Raw genomic sequence first — 27,338 nt, forward strand, 5'->3', positions numbered from 1 at the left:
ATTTCTCTCTTGTCCACCAGACCGATTTTTTCCCTCCAACCTCCGGCTTCCTCCGGATTGCCTGAAGGATCTGTCAGCAGCTGTCCAGGATCTGCTGGGCAGGGGGGTGATTGTACCGGTTCCCTTACGGAACGGTTTCAGGGGTTTTACTCCAATCTGTTTGTAGTCCCCAAGAAGGATGGGGTCCGTCCAATCCTGGACCTCAAGGCCCTCAATTGCTTTGTCAAGGTACAAAAATTCAGGATGGAGTCGATTCGCTCAGTAATAGCAGCGCTCCATCAGGGGGATTTTCTGGCATCCTTGGATATCAAGGACGCGTACCTGCATATCCCAATATGCGCAAAACACCAGAGATTTCTGCGCTTTGCGGTCGGGGAGGATCACTTTCAATTTGTGGCCCTCCCGTTCGGCCTGGCCTCAGCACCATGGGTTTTCACCAAGGTGCTTGCCCCGATTCTGGCCCTGCTGCGGCAGCGCGGGATTGCTATCGTGGGATACCTGGACGACCTTCTTCTGAGAGCTTCCTCAAGCTCAAAGTTAGAAGAGGACGTGTCTATCACCTGTCAGACCCTCCGAGAATCTGGTTGGCTGCTGAATATCCAGAAGTCGGTACTGGTACCGTCTCAGCAGCTGGAATATCTGGGGTTGGTCCTGGATTCCTCAGAGGCGAGAGTTTTTCTCCCAATGGAAAAACTGCAGTCGACTGGTCAAGTACTCCCTAGTGTGGTGGCTGACATCTCCGGTAATTCTGACCAGGAAATCGTTTCTGCCGTGTCATTGGACAGTGATCACGACGGATGCCAGCCTCTCCGGCTGGGGCGGTGTCTGGGGTGTCCGGTCAGCCCAGGGGCACTGGACTCAGGAGGAGTCCTGTCTTCCAATCAATGTACTGGAGCTCCGAGCGATCAAGTTGTGTCTCTCCAAGTGGTCTCTGGGTCTGCAAGGCCGACCGGTCAGAATCCAGTCCGACAACGCCACGGCCGTGGCATACGTCAATCATCAGGGGGGTACACAAAGCTCGGCTGCAGCGACGGAAGTCGCGCACATCCTCCGGTGGGCCAAAAGTTACATTCCGGCTCTGTCGGCGGTGTACATTCCGGGGGTGTTGAACTGGTGAGCCGATTACCTAAGACGCCAAAAGCTAGACCAAGGAGAATGGTCGATACACCCAGAGGTGTTTCAGAGCCTGTGCCAAAAATGGGGCACTCCAGACGTGGACCTTCTAGCGTCCCGTCTCAATCGGAAGGTGTCACGGTTCGTGTCCTGGTCGAGGGACCCGTGGGCGGACGCGTTGGTGGCACCTTGGGGTCACTATTGCCTTATATTCGCTTTCCCTCCGCTGCAGCTTCTTCTTCGCCTGCTGCACAGAGTGGAAGCCGAAGGGATAACAACAATCCTGATCGCTACGGATTGGCCGCGCCGTCCCTGGTACGCGCACCTGGTGCGTCTGGTGGCAGATGTCCCCTGGCGTCTGCCCCTGAGAGAAGACCTTCTGTCGCAAGGTCCTATCTTTCACCCTGCTTTACAGTCGCTGGCTTTAGCGGCATGGCTGTTGAGAGCCAGGTGTTGAAGGACCGAGGTCTGTCGGGCTCGGTGATTTCTACCATGCTACGAGCACGGAAGTCCACTTCACAAAGGATTTACCATCGTACGTCGAAGGCCTACATCTCTATGTGTGAACAGATGAAGTGGCACCCCCGTACATACGTGATGTCCCGGATTCTGCTGTTTTTACAACGTGGAGTGGATCAGGCTCTCGCCTTAAGTGCGGTTAAGAGTCAGATCTCGGCTCTAGCGGTCTAATTTCAGCGCCCCTTGGCGCCCCTGGTGCGTACGTTTGTGCAGGGGGTACGGCATGTGGCCCCTCCTGTGCGTCCTCCACTGCCCCCATGGGACTTGAATTTAGTTATTTCGGTGCTTTAAGAAGCTCCATTTAAGCACATTCGGAAGATTCCCTTGTTGACTCTGTCCCAGAAGGTGGTCTTTCTCATGGCAATTACTTCGGTCTCGTAGGCCACCATTTCTAAGTGGATCAGACAGGTAGTGCTCCAGGCGTATGCCCTAAAGGGGCGGGCGCCTCCCTTTCAGGTTACGGCGCATTCGACCAGGGCGATTGGTGCCTCTTGGGCTTTCCACCATCAAGCGTCTGTCTTACAGGTATGTAAGGCGCCGACCTGGTCGTCAATCCACACCTTCTCAAAATTTTACAAGGTGGATGTGAGTGCATCTTCGGATTCCTCCTTTGGCCGCAAGGTTTTACAGGCGGCAGTTTAAGGTTGAAGTTTCTCCGTTGAGGAACTCTGGTTTGTTTGGGGTGAAGCTTGGTTTGCTGTGTTTTTCCCACCCCTCAACATTTTTTACACTGCTTGGGGACGTCCCTAAAGTCAATGCTGCTGTGTCCATCCATGAACGGAAGAGAAAATAGGATTTTTGTACTCACCGTAAAATCCATTTCTCTGAGTTTATGGACAGACACAGCACCCACCCCTCCTTGGTTTGTACTGCTTGTCTTCGAACTGAGGCTGAATGTTCCAGAGAGTGGGATGTACCCGGGGGACACGCCCCCTGGGAGGGGCTGTACTGAGAGAAGTGTTTTTAACACTTTAAGTGCTGTTTTTTCTGACTAGTCACTCCTGGAAGGAAGGTATATAACCCTAAGGTCAATGCTGCTGTATCCGTCCATGAACTCCGAGAAATGGATTTTACGGTGAGTACAAAAATCCAATTTTTTTTTGTACCCACCGTAAAGTCCTTTTCTCTGTCCATGGACGGACACAGCCCCCACCCCTCCTTTTTAGGTTTGTACTGCTTTTTACGAACTAAGGCTGCATGCTGCAGGGAGGAGGGTTATGTCCTGAAGGACCGCCCCCTGGGTGTGGCTGTTCAACTCTGTTAATGTAACGTGTTTAAATATCTAGCATGGTTCTGCCTTTTACGGTGAGTACAAAAAATCCTATTATTAAAGCGCCCTGGTCACACCGTACTTGCGTGCAAATATGAACGCATACATTGTTTCTGCATGCATATGTAAACGCCGGTTGAACCACACATGAGGTATTGTCACAAACTGCAGCGAGAGCAATAATTCTAGCACCAGACCTCCTGTGCAACTCCAAACTGGTAACCTGTAAAAGCGTTTAAAGCGTCCACTATGGAAATTTTTGACATTGTCGTTTGCTGTAATTCCACAGGCAGACACAATTTTAAAGCATGACATGTTAGGTGTCTATTTACTTGGCGAAACATTATCTTTAGCAATATGCAAAAAAAAAATGTACGAAAGTGCCCCAAACACACCCTTCCCCCCCCCAAAAGCTGCATTTGCAAAACCGCTGTGCAAGTACTGTGTGAAATTAAAAAAAATGCAACACTCCCACTTTCTATGGGGTCGCTGTTAAAAAAAAATATTTATATATGTTTGTGGGTTCGAAGTAATTTTTTAAGCAACTATAGGTGGATTTTTACATTTAGGGCCAAAGTGTCAGAAATGGCCTGAATGGCAAGTGGTTGTGTAATATGTTTCTATTTATTTAAAAGGTTTGACTGATAAAATGAGAAGTGATTTTAATGTGATGAAAGACCTAGCAACGCACACTCGGCTAGCCCCAGAGAAAAGGAAAAATCGAGTTTCAAGATTCTTAAATTACATTCACAAGTAAGATTTTCCATTTGATTTGATTTTGACAATTTTTAAAAGTTTTATCCTTCATATTTATTAAAAGAATGGAAAGCATTGGTGTAAACTACTTCACCCAAATCTCTTTATTTCGTACACTCGGAGGGTGCGCTATGTAACAGTAATTTATAATCTTGGCCACACGGAAATGGCATCTGCACAATTAATTTCTGCCAAGATGGCCTAAAGTAAATGTATAAAGCAATCCCACCGGAGTTCTTTAACAATAGCTTAAAGCGAAGGTCCGGTTAGAAAAAAAATAAAGATTTGAAAGTCAGCAGCTACTTACACTGTAGCTGCTAACTTTTAATAAGGAGACTTACCTGTCCAGGGTGCCCGTGATAAGCAACAGGCACTTCAGGCATGCATAAAAAAAAGGAAAATAATAATTCTTGTTGGAGCTCCGCTTTAAAGAGTAAGTAAACCCTCTTTAATCACTTAAGGTCCCGGACCTTTAGGCAGCTAAAGGACCCGGCCAGGTTTTGCGATTTGGCACTGCGTCGCTTTAACAGACAATTGCGCAGTCGTGCGACGTGGCTCCCAAACAAAATTGGCGTCCTTTTTTCCCCCACAAATAGAGCTTTCTTTTGGTGGTATTTGATCACCTCTGCGGTTTTTATTTTTTGCACTATAAACAAAAATAGAGCGACAATTTTGAAAAAAATGCAATATTTTTTCCTTTTTGCTATAATAAATATCCCCCAAAAATATATAAAAAAAACGTTTTTTTCCTCAGTTTAGGCTGATACGTATTCTTCTACCTATTTTTTGTAAAAAAAACATTGCAATAAGCGTTTTTATAGCATTTACAAAATAGGGGATAGTTTTATTGCATTTTTATTAATTATTTTTTTCCTACTAATGGCGGCGATCAGCGATTTTTTTTTTTTTGTGACTGCGACATTATGGTGGACACTTCGGACAATTTTGACACATTTTTGGGACCTTTGTAATTTTCACAGCAAAAAATGCATTTAAAATGCATTGTTTACTGTAAAAATGACAATTGTAGTTTGGTAGTTAACCACAAGGGGGCGCTGATGGGGTTATGTGTGACCTCATGTGTGTTTACAACTGTAGGGGTGTGTGGCTGTAGGTGTGACGTCATCGATTGTGGATCCCTATAAAAGGGATCACACGATTGTTGCCACCGACACAGTGAAGAACGGGGAAGCTGTGTTTACATACAGCTCTCCCCGTTCTTCAGCTCTGTGGACCGATCGCGGGACTCCAGCGGCAATCAGGTCCCCGACCTACGGCTGGGTACTAGCACAGGACATACCTGTACGTGCATGTGCCCAGCCGTGCCATTCTGCCGACGTAAATGTGCAGGAGGCGGTCTTTAAGTGGTTAAAAACCTGCAAGACAAAGGCATAATGAGCTAGTATGCATAGCATGCATACTAGCTCATTATGAATTGCATACCCTACAAAGAAGCCCCTGCAGCGGTCATCGGACACCTCCTCCGTCGCCGTCATGATACCCGGAGGGACTTCCAGGTATCGCTGCTCTGGAGCCGTGACTGGCCGGAGCAGCGATGACGTCATTCCTGCGCATGTGTGCGGGAGCTGCCACTAACGGCATTATGCCGTTAGTAGCGGTGCGCTCAGTGTGCCTGCGCGCTGTTGTCTGCAATGCATGTGCCATAGACATCGGTGCCATCTTTCTTGGAAATATCTCCTTAACCGTGTAGGTTAAGGAGATATTTCTTGGACCTACAGGTAAGCCTTAATCTAGGCTTACCTGTAGGTCAAAGTGGTCTGTAAGGGTTTACAACCACTTAAGACCCGGGCCATTATGCAGGTTAACTGCTTGCCGACCGCGCACCGCCATTCTACGTCGGCAAGCTGGCTCTGGCGAGAGCACGTCATACTACGTCGGCTCTTTCAGCCGCCACTAGGGGCGCGCGCGCCCCCGACTCCCGTGCGTGTGCCTGGCGGGCGCGATCGCCGCCGGGCACACGCGATCACTCGTTACAGAGCGGGGACCGGGAGCTGTGTGTGTAAACAGCTCCCGGTCCTGTCAGCGGGGGAAACGCTGATTTTCTGTTCATACAATGTATGAACACCGGATCAGTGTTTCCCCTAGTGAATCCACCCCCCCCCCCCCCACAGTAAGAACACACAAGGGACATACTTAACCCCTTCCCCGCCCCCTAGTGTTAACCCCTTCACTGCCAGTGGCATTTTTATAGTAATCCAATGCATTTTTATAGCACTGATCGCTATAAAAATGCCAATGGTCCCAAAAATGTGTCAAAAGTGTCCGAAGTGTCCGCCATAATGTCGCAATACCGAAAAAAAATCGCTGATCGCCGCCATTACTAGTAAAAAAAATATATTAATAAAAATGACATAAAAATACCCCCTATTTTGTAAACGCTATAACTTTTGTGCAAACCAATCAATAAACGCTTATTGCGATTTTTTTTAACGAAAAATAGGTAGAAGAATACGTATCGGCCTAAACTGAGGAAAAAAATATGTTTTTTTATATATTTTTGGGGGATATTTATTATGGCAAAAAGTAAAAAATATTATTTTTTTTCAAAATTGTCTCTCTATTTTTGTTTATAGCGCAAAAAATAAAAACCGCAGAGGTGATCAAATACCACCAAAAGAAAGCTCTATTTGTGGGGAAAAAAGGACGCCAATTTTGTTTGGGAGCCACGTCGCACGACCGCGCAATTGTCTGTTAAAGCGACGCAGTCCCGAATCGCAAAAAGTACTCTGGTCTTTGGGCAGCAATATGGTCCGGGGTTAAGTGGTTAAAGACCCAAGGTGTTTTTACAATTTGGCACTGCGCAAATTTTGCGTCCTTTTCTTCCCACAAATATGGTATTTGATTGCCTCTGCGATTTAAATTTTTTTGCGATATAAACGGAAAATGACAGAAAATTTAAAAAAAAAAAGATATTTTTAACTTTTTGTTATAAGAAAAATCTAAAACTCATTTTTAGACATACATTTAGGCCACAATGTATTCAGCCATATGTCTTTAGTAAAAAAAAATGTCAATAAGCGTATATTTATTGGTTTTCGCAAAAGTTATAACGTCTACAAGCTAGGGTACATTTTCGGGAATTTACACAGGTTTTAATTTATGACTGCCTCTTATTTCTTGAGGTGCTAAAATTGCAGTGCAGTACAAGCCCCCCTCAAATGACCCCATTTCGGAAAGTCGACACCCCAAGGAAATTGCTGAGAGGCATGTTGAGCCCATTGAATATATATATATTTTTTTCCAAGTGATTTGTACCAGCTATGACTAAGCACCGAAGCTACAGTGTGAAACGTTAGCCTTTGTTCCAATTTTTTTGCTGTGGCATGTTTATTTTGTTTGACTTTAATTAAAATAACTTTTTTGGAGTGCGGCTGTCCAAGTTTCCTTCGTATTTTGCAACCCAAGTGATTAAATAATGACAAAAAAAAAATTAAAAATTAAAAAAGTTGTCACTAAATGATATTTTGCTCACACATGCCATGGTTATATGTGGAATTACACCCCAAAATACATTTTGCTACTTCTGAGTACCACATGTGTGGGACTTTTTGGGAGCCTAGCCGCGTATGAGGCCCCAAATACCAAGCACCGCCTTCAGGATCTCTAAGGGCACAAATTTTTGATTTCACTCCTCAGTGCCTATCACAGTTTCGAAGGCTGTAAAATGCCAAAATAGCACAAAACCCCCCCAAATGACCCATTTTTGGAAAGTAGACACCCCAAGCTATTTGCGGAGAGGCATGTTGAGCCCATTGAATATTTTTTAAAAAAATAAAAAAAATAAAAAAGTTGTCACTAAATTATATATTACTCACACATGCCATGGTTATTTGTGGAATTACACCCCAAAATACATTCTGCTGCTTCTTCTGAGTATGGGGATACCACATGTGTGTGACTTTTTGGGAGCCTAGCCCCGTATTAGGCCCCAAAAACCAAGCACCACCTTCAGGATTTCTATGGGCGCAAATTTTTGATTTTACTCCTCACTGCCTATAACATTTTCGAAGGCCATAAAATGCCAAAATTGCACAAAACTCCCCCAAATGACCCCATTTTGGAAAGTAGACTCCCCAAACTATGAGTCCATGGAATATTTTATATTTTGTCACAAGTTGCGAGAAAATTACAAACTTTTTTTGCACAAATTTGTCACTACATGATATACAGTATTGCTCACACATGTCATGGGCATATGTGAATTTACACCCCAAAATACATTCTGCTTCTTCTCCTGAGTACGGGGATACAACGTGTGAGACTTTTTGGGAGCCTATCCGCGTACGGGATCCCGAAATCTAAGCACCACCTTCAAGATTTCTAAGGGCATACATTTTTGATTTCACTCCTCACTAGGTATGAGCTTTGTGTTCGAATTGAACGTATGTTTGACTCAAACATCGTATGTTCAACCGTTCGTCGAAATAATAACAAAATGGGTCGTTCGCGCCAAATTCGAGTGACGCGCCACGGCCCATAATTCACTGCGGCATTGCGCGCTGATGATTGGCCAATGCTTTGTCGACGTGAATGTAACATACGCCCAGCCCCATTCACGTACGACTTACGCAAACGACATAAAATACGACGCTGTTCCGACGTGGTTGAACTGGATGGACTTGTGTCTTTTTTCAACCTGACTAACTATGTAACTATGTAACTATGTAACTATGACGTTTCTGACGTCCATACCTTAACATGACTTACCCCTGCTTTATGAGGGGTACAGTTACGCTGGACCGACGCCTAACGTAAACGGCGTAGCTAAATCCGACGGGCGCAAGTACGTTTCCGAATCAGCGTATCTAGCTCATTTGCATATTCTACGCGTAAAACTACGGAAGCGCCCCTAGCGGCCAGCATAAATATGCACCCAAGATACGACGGTGTAAGAGACTTATGTCAGTCATATCTTGGACATATTCTGGCGTATCTGATTCTTTGAATCAGGCGCCGAGATACGACGCCTCACATTCGGACTTACGACGGCATATCTGGAGATACACCGTCGTAAATCCTTTGTGAATCTGGCCCTGTATAGTTTAGTTAGTTTAGTTAGATTAGTTGTTCCTAATCTGTCAGGCAGTTGATTGTGCTAGCTGCAGTGTTCTCACGTGTTGTATTGCCCGTGTGCTCAGTGCAACTAAACCCACTTGGTGGATAGTGCAAGTGTGGTGCTCATTCATTTGCAACCAAACCCACTTGTTACATAGTGCTAGTGTGCTGCTCATTACTTTGTGATTTTGCTAGCTGCTGTGTTCTCACGTGTTGTATTGCCCATGTTCTCAGTGCAACTAAACCCACTTGGTGGATAGTGCAACAGTGCTGCTCATTCATTTGCAACTAAACCCCCTTGTTGCATAGTGCTAGTGTGCTGCTCATTACTTTGTGATTGTGCTAGCTGCAGTGTTCTCACGTGTTGTATTGCCCGTGTGCTCAGTGCAACTAAACCCACTTGGTGGATAGTGCAACAGTGCTGCTCATTCATTTGCAACTAAACCCACTTGGTGCACAGTGCTAGTGTGCTGGTCATTACTTTGCAAATAAACCCACTTGGTGCATAGTGCTAGTGTGCTGCTCATTACTTTGCATCTAAACCCACTTGGTGCTAGTGTGCTGCTCATTACTTTGCAACTCAACCCACTTGGTGCATAGTGCTAGTGTGCTGCTCATTTCTTTGCACCTAAACCCACTTGGTGCATAGTGCTAGTGTGCTGCTCATTACTTTGCAACTAAACCCACTTGGTGCAAAGTGCTAGTGTGCTGCTCATTACATTGCATCTAAATCCACTTGTAGCATAGTGCTAGTGTGCTGCTCATTACTTTGCAACTAAACGCACTTGGTGCATAGTGCTAGTGTGCTGTTCATTACTTTGCAACTAAACCCACTTGATGCATAGTGCAAGTGTGCTGCTCATTACTCTGCACCTAAACCCACTTGGTGCATAGTGCTAGTGTGCTGCTCATTACTTTGCACCTAAACCCACTTGGTGCATTGTGTAAGTGTGAGGCTCATTACTTTGCACCTAAACCCACTTGGTGCCTAGTGCTAGTGTGCTGCTCATTACTTTGCAAATAAACCCACTTGGTGCACGTGTCCTCTGCAGTTTGCACCTAAAGCTACGAGGTGTGTGTACTGACTTTGTCCTCTGCAGGCCATTATAATGTCTGGAAGGACAACAAAGAGAGGCAGAGAGTCACGAGGGCAAGCAGGCTCTGCATCTAGAGGCAACAGGTGGACGGTGCATCCTCTTCAGCACGTGGCCGTTGGACACGCTCGTCCTTTTCGGGAGCTGGCCGTGTTGAGCCTCAACTTGCAAACAAATTTGTAGCGTGGATGACCAAGCCGTCCTCATCCTCCTCATCCTCTCTCACCCAGGCTGAGCTTACTTTGTCTGGCAAAGCAGCTGCCAAGGCGTCCTCTTCCCTCTGCACAATGGCATCACTCACTTCTTCCCTTGTCCCACCATGTCCTCCTGAGGAGTCCCCCGAACTGTTTCAACACAGTGTTGGGTACATGCTGCATGAAGATGCGCAGCGTTTTGAAGGCTCCGATGATGGAACACAGATAGAGGAAGGCAGTAATGTGAGCCCAGAGAGAGGGAGTGCCCGAGAGGGACAGCAATCTGGCAGTCATTTTCCCCCAGCTGCAGCATACTGCCAGGTTTTTGACAGTGATGAGGGAGAGGATGATGAGGTCACTGACTCTTATGTGGGTGCCTGAGAGGAGGAGGAGGCACAGGCACATCTCCAAAGAGGCAGGATGCCCTCCAGGGGCCAGCTTAAGGGCAGCACACCAACTGCATTACATCATAGAGTAAGAAAAAAATATTGCGCTTGTTACAGTGAAAAAAAAGAAAAGCAGCGATCAAAAAGTGTTATACCACACAAACATATATGCAAAAAAAGGAAGAGATCGCGCTAAATAAGTGATATATACACAAAAAGTGACATAAAGTTCAAATTAATAATAAGTCCCGCCACAAAGGTAAGTATATAAATTCTCCCAGGTGATGAACTCAATCCACAAGGAAAAGTGCTGGACAGAAAGATCCTCCACCAACTAAATAAAAGCCTCTTACCAAATATAATTGATCTCCGAATTAAGAGAGATCAAACAGCGCATAAGAGGCATAAATGGATATCCCATATACAGCAATGGACAGCAACAGCGATGAAATCCTAGTAACTTTGTCTTTACAGATGCATCTCTCGATAGGTCATCCAGGGGTATAAGAAACAAAGAGACCTCACATAGCGTAATTCCGTCTTGGTTTAATATCAGTATAGATAAAATTACACTTACATATCATTGTAGGTAAACAAATAAAATATGAGCCGGCCCGCTCGATACACAGCCTGTATCAGGTAGACAATACGCGGTGACGTCAGAACGCCGCCTCCCAACGTTTCCCAACGTTCCCTGCTCCGCCTGTGCAGGGTGCTGCTGTGTCTCAACGTTACTGCAAAAGTTCTTTGGTGTGGGCCTTTTTTGAGACATGTGCATCAGATCGCACCATTGCTATTTGCAACATATGTCTCAAGTGTATCTCGCGTGGCCAAAACATCACCCGCTTGGGCACCACATGCTTGACCAGACATATGTCGACCTGCCATGCAGTTCGTTGGCAAGCATAACCGAAAGACCCACACCAAAGAACAAAGCGGACCTCCCCTTGCCCCTCATCAGCTGGGATCTCCAACCCCACTAAACCCTCAGTCCTCTCTGAAGCCTGCACTGATAGGACTGAAGGTGTAGAATTAGGTGTGTCACAAACTCGTAGTACATGCAGGCAATCTACTATCTGTACACCGATGGCAGATGGTACCAGACAAATTTCCCTGCCCCAGCTGCTGCAGCGCCAAAAGAAGTACTCTCCCAGCCATCCAAATGCCCAGCGGTTGAATGCTAGCTTAGCTAAATTGCTAGCACTTCAACTGCTGCCTTTTCAGTTGGTAGATTCTGCCCCCTTCCGGCTCTCTACCGCCATGTGGAAGGCAATGTCCATGCCTCGCTGGACAGGGCGGTCAGTGGTAAGGTGCATATTACCGCTGACTTATGGTCCAGCAGACATGGACAGGGACGTTACCTCTCTTTCACGGCGCATTGGGTGACTGCTGGCAGCTGGGAAGGACGCAGGGCAAGGTACAGTAGTGTTGGAGGTTGTTCCGCGACCACGCCTCCAAACCACTACTACTAGTTGTGACACACCTCTCTCCTCCCCCCCCTCCTCTTCTTCCTCTGTGGCCTCTTCCTGTGCTGATGTGTCCTCGGAACCAGCCATACTCCGAAGGCGTACAAGGGGCTACGCAGGAATGCAGGCAAAGAGATGCCATGCGGTGCTAGATCTGGTGTGCTTGGGAGACAGGAGCCACACTGGGGCAGAGGTTCTGTCAGCTCTGCAGGGGCAGCCTCAGAGGTGGTTGACGCCATGCCAGCTTAAGCCAGGAATGGTGGTTAGCGACAATGGCACCAACCTCCTCTGCCCTGCGACAGGGACAACTGACTCATGTGCCCTGTTTTGCCCAAGTTCTGAATTTTGGTGGTGCTGCGGTTCTTGGGCAGGTACCCGGGCTTACAGGATCTCCTGAAGCACGCAGGAATGCAGGCAAAGAGATGCCATGCGGTGCTAGAGCTGCTTTGCTTGGGAGACAGGAGCCACACTGGGGCAGAGGTTCTGTCAGCTCTGCAGGGGCAGCCTCAGAGGTGGTTGACGCCATGCCAGCTTAAGCCAGGAATGGTGGTTAGCGACAATGGCACCAACCTCCTCTCTGCCCTGCGACAGGGACAACTGACTCATGTGCTCTGTTTTGCCCAAGTTCTGAATTTTGGTGGTGCTGCGGTTCTTGGGCAGGTACCCGGGCTTACAGGATCTCCTGAAGCAGGCCAGTAAATTATGTGTGCATTTCCGAAGGTCAAATAATGCCACTTTTCGGCTGACAGACCTCCAAAGGGAATACAACCTGCCCATTGGCCATGCTGCAGCGGCTGCACACGCAGCAGAGGGCCGTTAATGAGTACCTGTGCCAATATGTCAGCAGAACTGGGTCAGGGGAGCTTGTTTTTTCCCCCCACGTCAGTGGACCTTGATCAGAGATGCGTGCACTGTCCTGTCACCATTTGAGGAGGCCACAAGGATGGTGAGCAGTGACAGTGCATGCATCAGTGAGACTGTCCCTCTTATTCACATGTTGGAGCACACGCTACGTGGAATAATGGACAGGGCCCTTGAGGCAGAACAGAGAGAGGAAGAGGAGGACTTCCTTACCTCTCAAGGCCCCCTTTATCCAGACAGTGGTCCTGCTTGCCCGCCTAGCACACAGGAAGAGGAGGAGGATGATGATGATTGTATCAGCAGCATGGAGGTGGAGCCTAGCACTCAGCATCAGCAGCAGTCTTCAAGGGATCACTTACATTCCCAAGGAACCCATGGACTTTTACGTGGCTGGGATGAGGTGGCTGCGGATCCTGTTGTCCTCAGTGATCCAGAGGACTGTGCCCCGAATGCCTCAGCAAACCTACGCTGCATGGCCTCCCTGATCCTGCAAAGCCTGCGTAAGGATCCTCGCATTCGTGGTATCAAGGAGAGGGATCATTACTGGCTGGCAACTCTCCTTGATCCACGTTACAAGAGTAAGGTTGCAGAGCTTATCTTGCCATTGCAGAGGGAGCAGAAGATGAAACATCTTTGGGAGGCCTTGCAGAAAGGTCTGTGCAACGCGTTCCCAGAACTTGGGAGATTACCAAATCCTGGTCCTGGACAATGTGTTGCTGAGGCTTCGGTGAGTCACAGAAGGAGCAGTGGAGAAGGTGGCCATCTGACCGATGCGCTCAGACAATTTTTTAGTCCGCAGCCCCAAGGTATGACCGGTTCCAGCAATCATCGCCAGTGTCTGGTTTACATGGTGCGGGAATACCTAGGGGCAAGATCAGACTTGGACACCTTCCCCACCGAAAATCCTCTGGCTTACTGGGCCTTGAGGATGGATCACTGGCCAGAGCTTGCACAGTACGCAATTGAGCTACTGACTTGTCCTGCATCCAGCGTTCTTTCAGAATGCACATTCAGTGCTGCTGGAGGCTTTCTGACCGATCACAGGGTGCGCCTCTCCACCGACTCCATCAATCGACTGACCTTCATAAAAATGAATCAGGCTTGGATCAACACCAGCTACCAAGCACCTGATGCTGATGTAACTGAATAATTTTTTTGAAATGTCAGATCCCTTGGAGACTGCCTTTGCTGATGCTGAGTGACTGTCCTGTTATGCTGCTGACTGAATATCGTTTTCCTCCTTAATGATCTTGCTGATATCTAGTAAGAACACTGTTGGTTCTGGGCACCGCCACCAGTGCCTAAGGCCCAATTTTTCTGCCCCTGTTTAACAGGGGCGTATATTAACAATTTTTGATGCAATACTTTGCATGTGGCTCTTTGTTGCACTCCAATTACAGTATCTGTGAGGGGTTGCAGTGTTGTGCCTATGGCCCAATTTTTCTGCCCCTGTTTAACAGGGGCATATAATAAACATTTTTGATGCAATTCTTTGCATGTGGCTCTTTGTTGCGCTCCAATTACAGTATCTGTGAGGAGTTGCAGTGTTGTGCCTAATGCCGCGTACACACGGTCGTTTTTTGTCTTGGAAAAAAAGTTTTTTATCATGAAAAAAACGACGTTTTTCAAACTTAATTTTAAAAAATGACGTTACCCACACACCATAATTTTTTCAAAATGCTCTAGCAAAGCGTGGTTACGTACAGCACGTACGACGGCACTCTGTTCCAGTCAAGCTCCCGTCTCATAACTTGCTTCTGAGCATGCGCGGGTTTAAAACGTCCAATTTTTCTGCCCCTGTTTAACAGGGGCGTTGAAGAAGAATTCGCTTCCTGACGACGTGTCAATCACGAAACGTACGTCGAGGCGCACTGGTCACGCAAATACCGACGCACTTCCGGTCACGCTGGTCCTGTCCTGCAGAGAGGTGGAACGCACGCCGCTGCTGGCTTCCTGGAGAGTGGGACCTATCTCTCCACAATCATTCAACGCAGACCAGCCTCACTGCCGGGTTAAGGCACTTCTCAAGTAAGGGGCCATTTGGCGTTGCCTGTCTTATTGTATTTTAAATAAACTTTATTATTCTATGGCGATTTTCTCTTCTGGTTTGCTTTATGTGATGCCGGACCTGCTGCCATCGATCTATTTGGAGCCTTGATGTTATGGTTTTTAAACCCATGCTTACTTGACCTCTTTTTAGTTAAAGAGGTCAACATCTTCTGGTAAGGTGCCATCCATGAGCACTTTGTTTGCGGCGATTTTTTTTCCCTTTATCTCTGGTGGAGGTGGAAGTCTGCACAGAATTAGTGGATACATCTTCCAAGTTTATTCACTGTTTATTCACTTATTGGACTGTTATATTGCACATTATTGGCGATTATTTTCACTTGATTAGGGAGCTTTGCACTCTGATGGACTTTTCATATAATTTATATTCAATGTTTTTTATTATCTCACCATTCACTTTAATTAATTCACTTATGAATAGAATTGCTGGTTATTTATAATTATTATTTTATTTTGATTAATTGTTTAGTCAAATCCAAACTGTTTAATTATTCCTAGCGCGTCCGTTTTCTTTCACATATTCACATTATTGCAATTTATTGCAATCACTTGGACAGCAGCTCAGGTTACTCACTTAAAGTTGGTTATTTATTATTTATATTTATTCACTATTTTTGGCGCGAGATTCTACCTCCCTTAAGATGGTCTATACCCCAAAATTTCGAACCCCTAGGGTTTTTAGCATGGAATTATTTAAAATGTAGGGATACATTGCGATCCTTAAATCCATTCAGGATAATAACGACATGTTCTGCGATCCTAATTTTCATTTGGCGCTTAGTGCGGCCTATATAAATTAGGCCGCATGGGCATTGTAATGCATAGACCACGTGATCAGTGTTGCAAGTGATGAACTCGTTTATAGTGAATTCTTTATGATTTGATGTAGAGACTTGGGCCCAGATTCTCGTACATTTACGTTGCTCCTGGGCAGCGTAACGTATGTGATTTACGTTACACCGCCGCAGGTTTACAGGTTTACAGCCTGATTCTCAGAACACTTACCTGTAAACTTGCGGCGGTGTATCGTTAAATCGCTCGGCGCAAGCCCGCCCAATTCTAATGGGGCGGGCACCATTTAAATTAGGCGCGCTCCCGCGCCGAGCGTACTGCGCACGCTCCGTCGGGTAAATTACCCGATGTGCATTGCGCTAAATGACGTCGCCCCAACGTCATTTGCTTAGACGTTTACGTAAATGGCGTCCAGCGCCATTCACGGACGTCTTACGCAAACAACGTACTTTTTTTTAAATTCGACGCGGGAACGACGGCCATACTTAACATTGGTTGTCCCTCCTAATAGCAGGGGCAACCTTACGCGTCGCGTACGCTACGGAAACAACGTAAATTCTCAGCGTTGACCGCGCGTATGTTCGGGAATCTCGCGTAATTACCTCATTTGCATAGACGACGGGGAAAACGACGATGCGACACCTAGCGGCGGGAAAAAAAATTGCTTTTAAGATCTGACAGCGTAACAGCCTTACGCCTGTCAGATCTAATGGGTATCTATGCGTAACTGATTCTAAGAATCAGTCGCATAGATACCCGGGGCCAGATGAGGAGTTACGACGGCGCAAATGGTGTTGCGCCGTCGTAACGCCTTTGAGAATCTGGGCCAAAATTCTCAACTGCCCCCACTGGTCGGCTAGCTTCCTTACACGCTCTGCACTTCTTGCAAGCAAAAAAGCCATCTCTATCCCAAAAAGTGGCAGGGCGGGATGGTGGGTCAAGCACCTTTCGGACCACCCTATCTGCAAAACTAGAAGCTCGCCGATATATGAACCCCGGTTTGGAGGGTAGTATAGGGGCTAATGTCTTATCCATTGGTAAAGCATGCCAATGAGTTGAGAATATGTTTTCAACTTCTCTATATTGTGAGTGGAAATCTGACAAAAAATTCCATTCTCGATTTCCATTATTTTCCACTCTACCCCCATTGCACAGAAAATTCTCTCTAGGTACGCATGCCAGTTCTGAAATAATGGCATCCAGCATATCAGCATGGTACCCCTTTTCAGTGAATTTGTTTTTAATAACCTGGGATTGTATCAGAAAATCTTCCGGCTCTGAGCAGTTTCTCTTCACTCTGGTTAGCTGCCCTTTAGGGATATTTCTAAGCCACATTGGATGGTGGCCGCTACTGATTGGCGAGTAACTGTTCGAGTCCGTCGGTTTAAAATGAACTTTTGTTCCCAACCTGTTTCCCATTCTGAATATTTCAACATCCAAAAAGTGAATGCTAGTAGAACTATAATCACTAGTCAGTTTGATGTTATTATTGTTCATATTCAGTTCTTCTAAGAAAACTTGTAAGGTGTCTAGAGGTCCTTCCCATATAAAGAACAGATCATCAATATACCTTTTATAGAATAAAAGGCGAGGACGGAGCTTGGCATAAATTAGCTTGTCCTCCCACTCCCCCATGAAGAGGTTCGCAATGCTAGGCGCAATCTTTGCGCCCATAGCGACACCTCTGCATTGGGAGTAGTAGATGCCATTGAACCAAAATAAATTGTGACTCAAACAAAAATCAAGAGAGTTCCTAATAAACACTTTTTGACCATGGGGTAGATCGTCACGTTTGCATAGGGCCCAATTAAGAGCCAAAAGTGCATCTTCGTGCTGTATAATGGTATACAGGGAGGACACATCCGCTGTAACCAAAAATATCTCGTCTTTCCCTGTAAGATCAATTTGTTGTATATACTGAAGTAAACTCTTTGTGTCTCTCAAATATGCCTTAGTTTCAACTACACTTTGCTGTAAAAATACATCAAGGTATTCTCCAAGCCGGGACGTAATAGACCCTATCCCATTAACAATGGGCCTTCACAGGATTCACAGTGTCCTTATGTAACTTGGGAAGAGTGTATATGGTAGGGGTTCTATTACTACTCGGGACAAGATATTTCTTCTCCTGACAAGTAAGAACCCCATTTCTATATCCCATTTCCACCAGGCATTTGAGATTTTTCTCATATTGGTTTGAGGGATCCTTATCAAGTTTAATATTGGTATTTGAGTCTTCTAACATCTCATTCAACTGATTTAAATAAAAATCCTTTTTAAGAATGACAACCCCCCCGCCTTTGTCGGCAGGTCTTATAATTACATCCTTCCTTTTTTCAAGGGAAGTGATTCCGTCCATTATATGTTGTGGGTTAACATTACTTTTAGGCGTTAAATGTTCAAGATCTCGTATGACAAGGCTTTTGAAGGTTTCAACTTGATGGTTGACTCTATACAAGGGATTAAACAGGGACTTATTCCGTAAGTCCGCTGTCTATTGCCACTGAAGAACTGTTGGTACTAGGTTGGGAATTTTCATTCAAAAAATATTTCTTCATGTTTATTTTTCTTATATACTTGTGTACATCTATAAACACATTAAATTTGTTAATAGGTCTCTTTAGGCAACATTTTAGGCCCAAATGAAGAATGTTGGTTTCCTTATGACTCAAATCAGTGCCACTTAAATTAAAAATGCCATTTATTCCGGGGCTCTTCTTTTTCTGGACTTTTCGTCCTCCTCGACTGCCTCTAGTTCTTCTCTCCTTTGACTGGATTGGGGTGCATAATCCCTTTCCCAGTACTGCGATTATGCACCGCGCTCAGTTTGAATTCCTGCGCCGACATATACCGAGTGCAGTACACTCGGGTACATTCGGCTAGGCTCGGCTTCGCTCGTGCTCACGCATAAACGTCACAGAGTGTGAGCGCGAGCGAAGCCTAGCCTTGCCGAATGTACCCGAGTGTACTGTACTCAGTATATGTCGGCGGAGGCGTTTGAACTGAGCGCGGGAAGCGGGGACTCGACTTGCGGCGCGCGCTGGAGAAGCCGGGAGGACACCACGAGGCCGCAGACGGACGCCGGACCGGACGCTGGGAAGACACCAAAACTGTAAGTAATAAAATCATATATAACGTTTTTTTTTACAGGAATTTAGGGGGCAACTTTAGGGGTGCGCGGTATACGCGGGAGCGCGCTATACCGCGATAAATGCGGTACATAGAAAAACAAGAAAAACTACAACTTTTTTTTTTAAACCCTCCCCAGAACATCCATTAAATCCTTTCGTTTTCGCTCCACAGTTTTAGTTTTTTTTCTCATCTGCCCCAAGCAGATGTGGATGTCCTCAATTTCAGACCTGCAGGACAACACCTCTCAAATTAAGTCCTGGGCGCTGTAGGTGTCCAATCCACCCTCAACAGCACGAACACCTCCTGAAATTTGGAAACAAACCATGTATTACATTTATGCAAGCCTACATCTATTACCTGAAGCTGTGCTGTATGACACTGACCTGATGTGGTGGCAGTTTCCACTTCCTGCACATCCCGCGGGGGTGGGGCTTGGGTCTGTGTGGGGTTTGTCTGCTCCAGTCTTGAAGCTTGATTACGCCCTATGAGATTGTAAAAAAGGGATACATGATTCAAAAAGATTAGAGGCCTGAAAGAAGAATATCAATCATTCTTTTTATAAAGTGTGGTACAGTTGTCTGTTATTACAATCTTTCTAAGCTGAACACAGGAATGTATCCATTACCAAAGCTGCTACATTTCTCTATCTTTGGCCAAGTTTCCTACATGGAAAAACACCAAGTATCCACTGGATCACCTCTGTGTGACACCCTAACTAGGTTGTTCTTGTGGCCAACGCTCAGTGCCGATCCTGACCTTCCTGGGGCCCTAAGCAAAATGACATGGCACTTTAAAAATGAGAAGCGGGGGGTGCTGACGACATTGACATGTCAGATTAAAGAAAGTTGAGAAGCGGGGGGGGAGGGGGTGTTCTGCTGTCGGAAATGACATCTTACAATTTAGGGGGCCCTTCGCAGCTTTGCGGGGCCCTAAGCGGCTTGCATAGTGAGCCTATAGGGCAGATCGGCCCTGCCAACACTTGTGCTACTGAGTCCATATGTGTAACCAACTGCTGAGCATACTCTCCATTTACTGTATATTGACTTAAGTTGGATTATTTAAATCTATTTAAGAACACATCTACATTAAATAAAAAATTGGTCTCACATAAATAGATCATAAATAGAATGAACGACCAATTATTATGCCCACAAACATAAACCTTGAGACATCTATTCTTGAACTGTATATATACAACCTGAAAGAAAAAGCACATGCCGCACAATAATAAAAACAAATAATCAGAGTACGCATGAAAATTACTTACTTCTTCTGATGACTTTTTTAATCCTCTCCATCTGCTCCGGCTCTCTTAATGTAAGGTCAGACCACCTTTTACACAACTGTTCCCTTGACCTCTTCACCCCGAATTGGGTGGATACTCCTCTGCACATTGTCCATGATCTGGGCCTTCACTTTGTTTGGGTTCTTGTAAGGGCCATGTTTGCAATCATAGTCCTCCCTCCTTAGGATTCCCACCATTTCTACCATCTCCTCAAAGGACATATTGGTGGCCTTGTACCTCCTGCTCCTGGTGTGTGCTACCACCACCTGGCCTCGCTCCTGGCTTGAGGTTGCAGCTTGCTGTATGTCCTCCATGCTGTCTTCACTGTCTTCCATTGACCGACCGAAAATGGGTATGGAAAGTACAAGAATGATCATCAGGGGCGGGGAAACGTTCGGAGCTTCTTGCATGCGCAGTGTATAAAGGGATATCGCGTTAGTGAAAATGTTCACAGTCTGTAGAAAAAGGCGGAAGAAAGGATCGTGTAGTACGACGGTACATAACTTGATTTTGGACTTTATGATCAGTGGATGAGTTTGTGGGTTATATATGGGGAGAAAGCTTAGTAGTAGAGACTTCACTGACATTTGCTTTTTTTGCTTAATTTTGACTTGCAGAAATAATGGAGGCCTTCAGAGAACAGGAGTTCTTCACAGAATTTGTTCAAAGGGGCCCCCGGATGGCAACCCCGTTTTTTTCTCGAATTTTTCTTTCCCAAAAAAATAATTTATTCAGCCAAGATCTGGCATTGGAATGCCCCCCTAAAATAATCGATATATTGTTGCCACACAGCACGTGCGCTTTGGTGGGCCAAGCCTGTATGGCCAGGCTCACGGGCGGCCACTGGAACATCAATGGCCTCATCAGGCACAAGTGTCATGTAGTTTGTTGAGGGTCTCTTTAGGAAATTGTGCAATATGCAGCAGCAAAGTATGACATGGTTCAGATTCTACTTAACAAACCTACAGTCCTTGTCTTGTTTGCACAGCCTGTATACTGCTGTTCAAAGTATATAGGGCCAAAGGGGCTTGTAATGACCTGGGGGAGTGGTGGTGGGGAAACCCATGCTATTTTTTTCAGTGATTTTTATCCATATTGCAGGGACCAAACATTACATTAAAGCCGTTTTAAATTTCTTTTTTCTTATAGTAATCTCATTTTGTGCAGGGACAGTTCTAAACACGTGCCACCTCACCTCACAGGCATACTATAGACACCCAGCAGGTACGAAATTTAAAGGAATTTAGCATTTTTTTTCTCACTTTAATCATCATTAAAATCGCTGCTCCAGAAAAAAATACCATATTTAAAACATTTTTTTTCCATTGATACATGTTCCCTGGGGCAAGACCCGGGTTCTCAAAGACTTTTTCCGACAATAACTTGAGTTTTGGGCTTTAAAATGAGCACTTTTGAATTCGAACGTTCGAGTCCCATAGACGTGAGTGGGGTTCTAAATGTTTGCGCGAACATTCGGTCCGTTCGAAGGTTCTGGTGCGAACCGAACGCGGGGGTGTTCGGCTCATCCCTACTCCTCACTACCTATCACAGTTTAATGCCATAAAATGACAAGATGGCACACAACCCCTCCCCCCTACCCCAAAATGACCCCATTTTGGAAAGTAGATACCCCAAGCTATTTGCTGAGATGCATGTTGAGCCCACCATTGAATATTACATTTTTTTGCCCCAAGTGATTGAATAATGACAACATTTTTTTTTTTTTACAAGAAGTTGTCGCTAAATTATATATTGCTCACACATGCCATGTTTATATGTGGAACTGCACCCCAAAATATATTTTCTGCTTCTCCCGAGTACAGGGTTACCACATGTGTGGGAATTTTTGGGAGCCTAGATGCGTATGGGGCCCCAAAAACCAAGCACCGCCTTCAGGATTTCTAATGTCGCGTACACACGACCATTTTTAATGTTCTAGAAAAAACAACGTTTTTTTCGAGGTGATTCTTGTCAAGCCTGTCTTGCATACACCCAATTGTGAAAAAAAAAATGCCCAAGCAAAGTGCGTTGACGTACAGCACGTACAACGGCACTATAAAGAGAAAGTTCCATTCAGATGTCACCACCCTTTGGGCTGCTTTTGCTGATTTCGTGTTAGTAAAAGTTTGGTGAGAGACGATTCACGCTTTTCAGTCTTACGCTGTTGCTGTCAAGATAAATAAATCCGCGCAACAGCTGAATGACGTACCTGAAATCAGTAAATTATAAAAAAATTACATAACTGAAAATCAAGCATTATAAAACATATCAATAAAACATTGCAGAATAGAATACAGTAAAAAAGAGCATAACAATAAAGCGAGAATAGAGAGGGAGAGAACAATAAAACAAAAACTTTTTTTTTTTTGTGTTTTTATTTTACTTTTTTTAACACTTTTTTTTGTAACTAACTGTTTAACTTTTCGGTTCCAGGTTTGGGTCTCTCAAAAAGCGATGGCATCTTGGGAGACCCTGCGTAAGTGTGCCTAGCCAGTGAAATGCTGTACCCTACGCTAAAACTTCACTAGTGTGTGGAAGCGTTCAAAACTTTTCCCAATGCAAAAACCAGGATTGTCAGGACAGCAGGGACAATAATAAGGGGTGTCACGCCTATATCCGTGCTTGCTACAGACACAACATCTTCTTTGGGGGGCTCGTTGGGTAGGGGTACTCTCGAGGACAAAAGAAAAATGCCTCTTATGCAGTCTGCTTACTGCATTTTGTTGGGAATGGTGAGGTGCAGAACCGCCTGGATACAGGAGTTCTGTGATGATCTCATCCTGGAATTGAAGGAAGGATCCAGTCCGTCCTGAAGGTCTGTATGTCACATGAGCGTTCAGCAAAGCCAATTGAAATAAGTATAGAGACACTTTTTTGTATCAGCGTCTTGCCTTGCGGGCAATATGATACGGCGCTGACATGGACATTTTATAGATAGGCAACTCCTATCCTCGTATTGATTAGTGGTTCCAAATTAAGAATAACTACTGCAGTAGGGAACAGACACAAAAGATACACTCAGCATCTTTCCAAATAATCGTTCTGTTTTATTATGATGTAATTGAAGGTTTTTTATACACATGATTACGTAGGTATCACATTATTGTTACAATTGCACGTTTATAGTAACAAGGGGCGTAACATAGGCAGACTAATTCTAATGGGGGCCCGAAAGAATGCAAACATGTAATGAAAACATTATTAGTGCTGTGTGCACAGTGAGGGCAGTGTGCAATACATACAAAATAGAATACAGTTATATACAGAACTTACAAATTTCCTTAACAGGCGCCAACAACTGGTCGTTGAGGTCCACCCCTCCCATATTTTGGTTATATTCGTGGACATAAAGGGGTTTCTCCACATCACCAGCCGCCGTACGAATTCGTACTGTCGTGTCTGCGTGAAGGGAGGTAAGAACGAAAACATTCTTATTGTCCCTCCACTTCACAGTGAGCAAATTACTACACCTTGAGCAGGTTCTCTCCCCCAGCCTAAGACGGGAATCTACAAGCCTCTGTGGTAAGCCCCGGTTATTAGGTCGCACGGTGCCACATGCTCCAATCTGATGATCAAACAAGTGACTAAAAGGTGGCACGCTCGTGTTTTAATTGTTTACATCCAAGTGGTACCCCTTTCCGAATAAGGGCCACACCAAGTCCCACACAATCTTGCCAGCGCTCCCTATGAAATCTGGGCAGTCCTCCAGATTTACCTGTCTTTCTTTTCCCTCATAAACCATAAAGCTCCATGTATAACCTGTTGCCTTGTCACAAAGCTTATAGAGCTTGACCCTGTATCTGGCATGCTTGCTGGGAAGGTACTGTTTGAAAGACAAGCGGGCAAAACATTTAATCAGGGACTCAACGCAGACAACTTGATGGGGAATATACAAGACTGCAAAACATTCGTTGAAGTGGTTTATGAGGGGCCGAATTTTGTAGAGCCGATCGTATTCAGGGTCTCCACGTGGACGTCAAAGTTCATTGTCCTTGAAGTTCATGAACCGCAAGATTGCCTCGTATCGTTTCCTGGCCATGGAAGCAGAGAACACGGGCATATGGTCATGTGTACGTGTGGACCAATACATCCGCATCTTCGGGAATTTATGTATGCCCATGTTGAGGCAAAGGCCCAAAAAGATCTTAATTTCGGAAACCGTAAGTGGTTTTCATTCTCTGGCAAGGGCGGACGGGGGACAAATGGCGATGAAATGACCAGCATTCAAATTAGTCTGGTCCACAACAACAGCGAATAAAAATCAAGTGATGTAAAATCATCTTTTTCCACCTGAATACCGGATTGGCCAGTGAATGGGGGAAGTATGGGTGGTGCAGAAGTAGTGGGGACCCAATCAGGATTGGCGAATGCAGCAGTATGGGCACGACAGGCCTGTCTTTGTCTTCTTCTTGGTTGCAGCGGGACACTATTTGTGCTTGCCACCTCGCCAGCTTGAACTGCATTTATGGGACTTGCCACATCACCACGTGATACTGCAGTGGTGGGTGAACGACCAGGTTGTACTTGGCCGCTGGTGCGTGCCAAGTTCACCAGAAGGAATAGCTGCGCTAGTACTGGCTTTCTGCTCCATACGAGGGACCTGCGGTTCTTGCACCTCAACAACAGCAGAATGGGGTCGGGTACGCCTGCCCTTAGCAGGGACCTCTTCTTCTTCGTCGTCAGAGCTATCTGACATGGAGCCGATCTCTTCTACGGGACTGTATTCTGAGCCATAATCTGACAGATGCGTGACCTCCTCTTCACTATCTGTCAGGCTCATAAACTCGTAGGCCTCTTTACTAGTGTACATTCGCTTTGCCATTTTGGTACATTAGTAAGGATTCACTGGTAAAAAAGCACCTGACCTGTCAGCAAATGTAGAAAACGCTACCAAAAAAAAAAATGTTGGCGATCGCAGGGATCAGGCCTGCCTCATGCGAACGCTGCAGTTATGTGTGTTGTGTTTTGTAAGTGACAATGATAGATCAATACTGCACTTGGGTGGGCTGGGCTGGGTGGAGGGGCAAAACACAGGTGCTAGTGGGTATCTGGGCTGATCCCGCTAACTATGCGTTTTTTGGAACCCTAAACTGCTGGGTACGCTAGTATAGATCTGATCAAATATTGATCTGTTCAGATTCTATACCACTAAGGGTGGTGTATGCTTTGCGAGTGGTTGTTAGCCTTATTGCTACTAACCTGACGCTGCCTGAGGCGACGCAGACCCTGACTGACGCTAAAACCTAATTGATATCGCTCGCCGGGCAATCGGGGGGGTTAAACCTTTATTGAGATAGATACAGCATGTGCCCTGATGCTATAAACAGCAAAGTAACTAACCAGCTTCACCCGTAAAACTCTTATACGGTGATCACTGGTGAAAGGGTTAACTCTAGAGGCAATCAGGGGGTTAAAACCTTTATTAGAAAATATATGGGAGGAGCTGCGGTGGCTCAACGCGATTGGCACTGCGCTGACAAGCCATTCACCTCTGCAGCTACATGTGAATTGAGTTTGGTGGTCTCAGCCTGGCTCCCGGTGGGTGTGCTATGCGAGGTAAGCCTGCGCTTAGTACGCCCACCCCCCTCCCACAAAAACCACCACACTTACACGCACTCAAAATTGGGTTAACATTCACGCACTTTGACCACGCGGTCTCTAAAAAGAGAGGCGAAGGACTAACGGGGCTGGTTGAGCGGGCTAGATCCTCTCACTCCCTTATAGGGAGTCCCTCTGCCCCGTTGGGCTTCAAAGCGGAGCAGGTAGGGCGGGCTGTGTGGGAGGACCCCCTCACACACCCACCATTGCCACCCGGGGCATGGAGAAAGGTGGCAGATTGCCTCTGGGGGAGGCTTGCCTACTCCCAACTCCTGCAGTCCGGCTCCTTTCTCGAGTACACGCACAAAATACACTAATATATATATATATATATATATATATATATATATATATATGGGGGTACCTGACGCTATAAAAACTGGCGGCGAGCCTAAAAAAAATAACTGCCTACCTAGCGGCACCAGCGACACTAATATAGCGATTAGAAAAACAATTGCTTAGTGACGCTGTTGATAAGGTTACCTTGGATCAGGATATGGGCACTTTAATCCCCCCCCCCGATCATGTGTGTCCAATCATAGCCTTCAGAGTCTAAACAGACACATGTCTGTCAGTTCTCCCCAGTTTGAAGCTCTGTATAAGAAATGATTTTACACACAGAGCTGTCAGATCCCCACACAGTACATCAAGCACCACTGTCCCTGTCCCCATAAACTTTTGTAGCAGTTTCCCCATGAACATCCGTACCAGTGCACAAAAACATCTGCAATTTTGATTAGTTGTCACATCAACATCTGTCAGTGTCCACTGGTGGATCAATATCTGTCATAGTGCACAAGTGCAGATGCTAAAATTTTGGCTAAAATAATGGCTGGCAGGTTAAATAAAATAGTTTCGAGACTTATACATCAGGATCAAACTGGATTTATTCCAGGTAGATCAACAAGCAGGAACATTAGGAGGGTATTTCTCAATTTGCAAATACCAGCAGAGAACAGTGGTACAAGAGCAGTAATGTCCTTGGATGTGGTTAAATCTTTTGACAGCTTGGAATGGGGGTATATCTGGCACGTTTTGGAAGTCTTTGGGTTTGGACCAAAATTTATTAGGTGGATTAAAATATTGTATAGTGACCCGAGTGCAAGAATTAGAGTCAACAATGATTATTCAGCAAGGGTACAGTTAGAGAGGGGTACAAGGCAGGGGTGTCCATTGTCACCCCTGCTCTTTGCCCTGGCAATGGAACCATTAGCCACCACTATAAGGAAGGATAAGAAAATGGAGGGGTTCGTGAGACCGACTGGGGAGGAGAGAATCGCTCTGTATGCAGACGATGTTCTCCTCTTCCTTGGAGACACGGATCACTCCCTTAAGCAGGCAATGACCATCTTTAGAGAATTTGGTAGAATCTCAGGATTGATCATAAACTGGGAGAAATCAGCATTAATGCCGGTGGACCCAATGAGGATCCAGTTCTTGGTAGAGATTCCACAGTTGGAGATAGTGGGGACAATGAAATACCTAGGAATAGACGGAACAAGTGACCTCAATAAATATATAAGGAATAACATAGTTCCCCTTCTGACTAATTTTAAAAACAAAATTCAAATCTGGCTGCACCTCCCGTTGTCAGTTGCAGGGAGATGCAATCTGATTAAAATGTTGTGGATGCCACAAATTAATTATATGTATTGCATAATGTGCCAATATGGATACATAAAAAATGGTTTAGGAAAATAGATACTTTGTTTACAGAACTAATATGGAA

General features: G+C 45.5%; 1 protein-coding gene across 1 annotated transcript in view; it reads left to right on the plus strand.

The window, feature by feature from the left end:
- The window catches only part of PIWIL1 (piwi like RNA-mediated gene silencing 1), a 465,014-nt gene that overhangs the window by 224,994 nt on the left and 212,682 nt on the right, over positions 1 to 27,338 (plus strand). The window contains exon 11 of the mRNA XM_040347413.1: positions 3,538 to 3,655. Within this exon, the coding sequence (XP_040203347.1) occupies positions 3,538 to 3,655 (118 nt within the window). The remainder of the gene's footprint in view (positions 1 to 3,537; positions 3,656 to 27,338) is intronic.

Source organism: Rana temporaria, chromosome 1, assembly GCF_905171775.1.
Source record: "Rana temporaria chromosome 1, aRanTem1.1, whole genome shotgun sequence".
In the NCBI taxonomy this organism is placed as follows: Eukaryota; Metazoa; Chordata; class Amphibia; order Anura; family Ranidae; genus Rana; species Rana temporaria.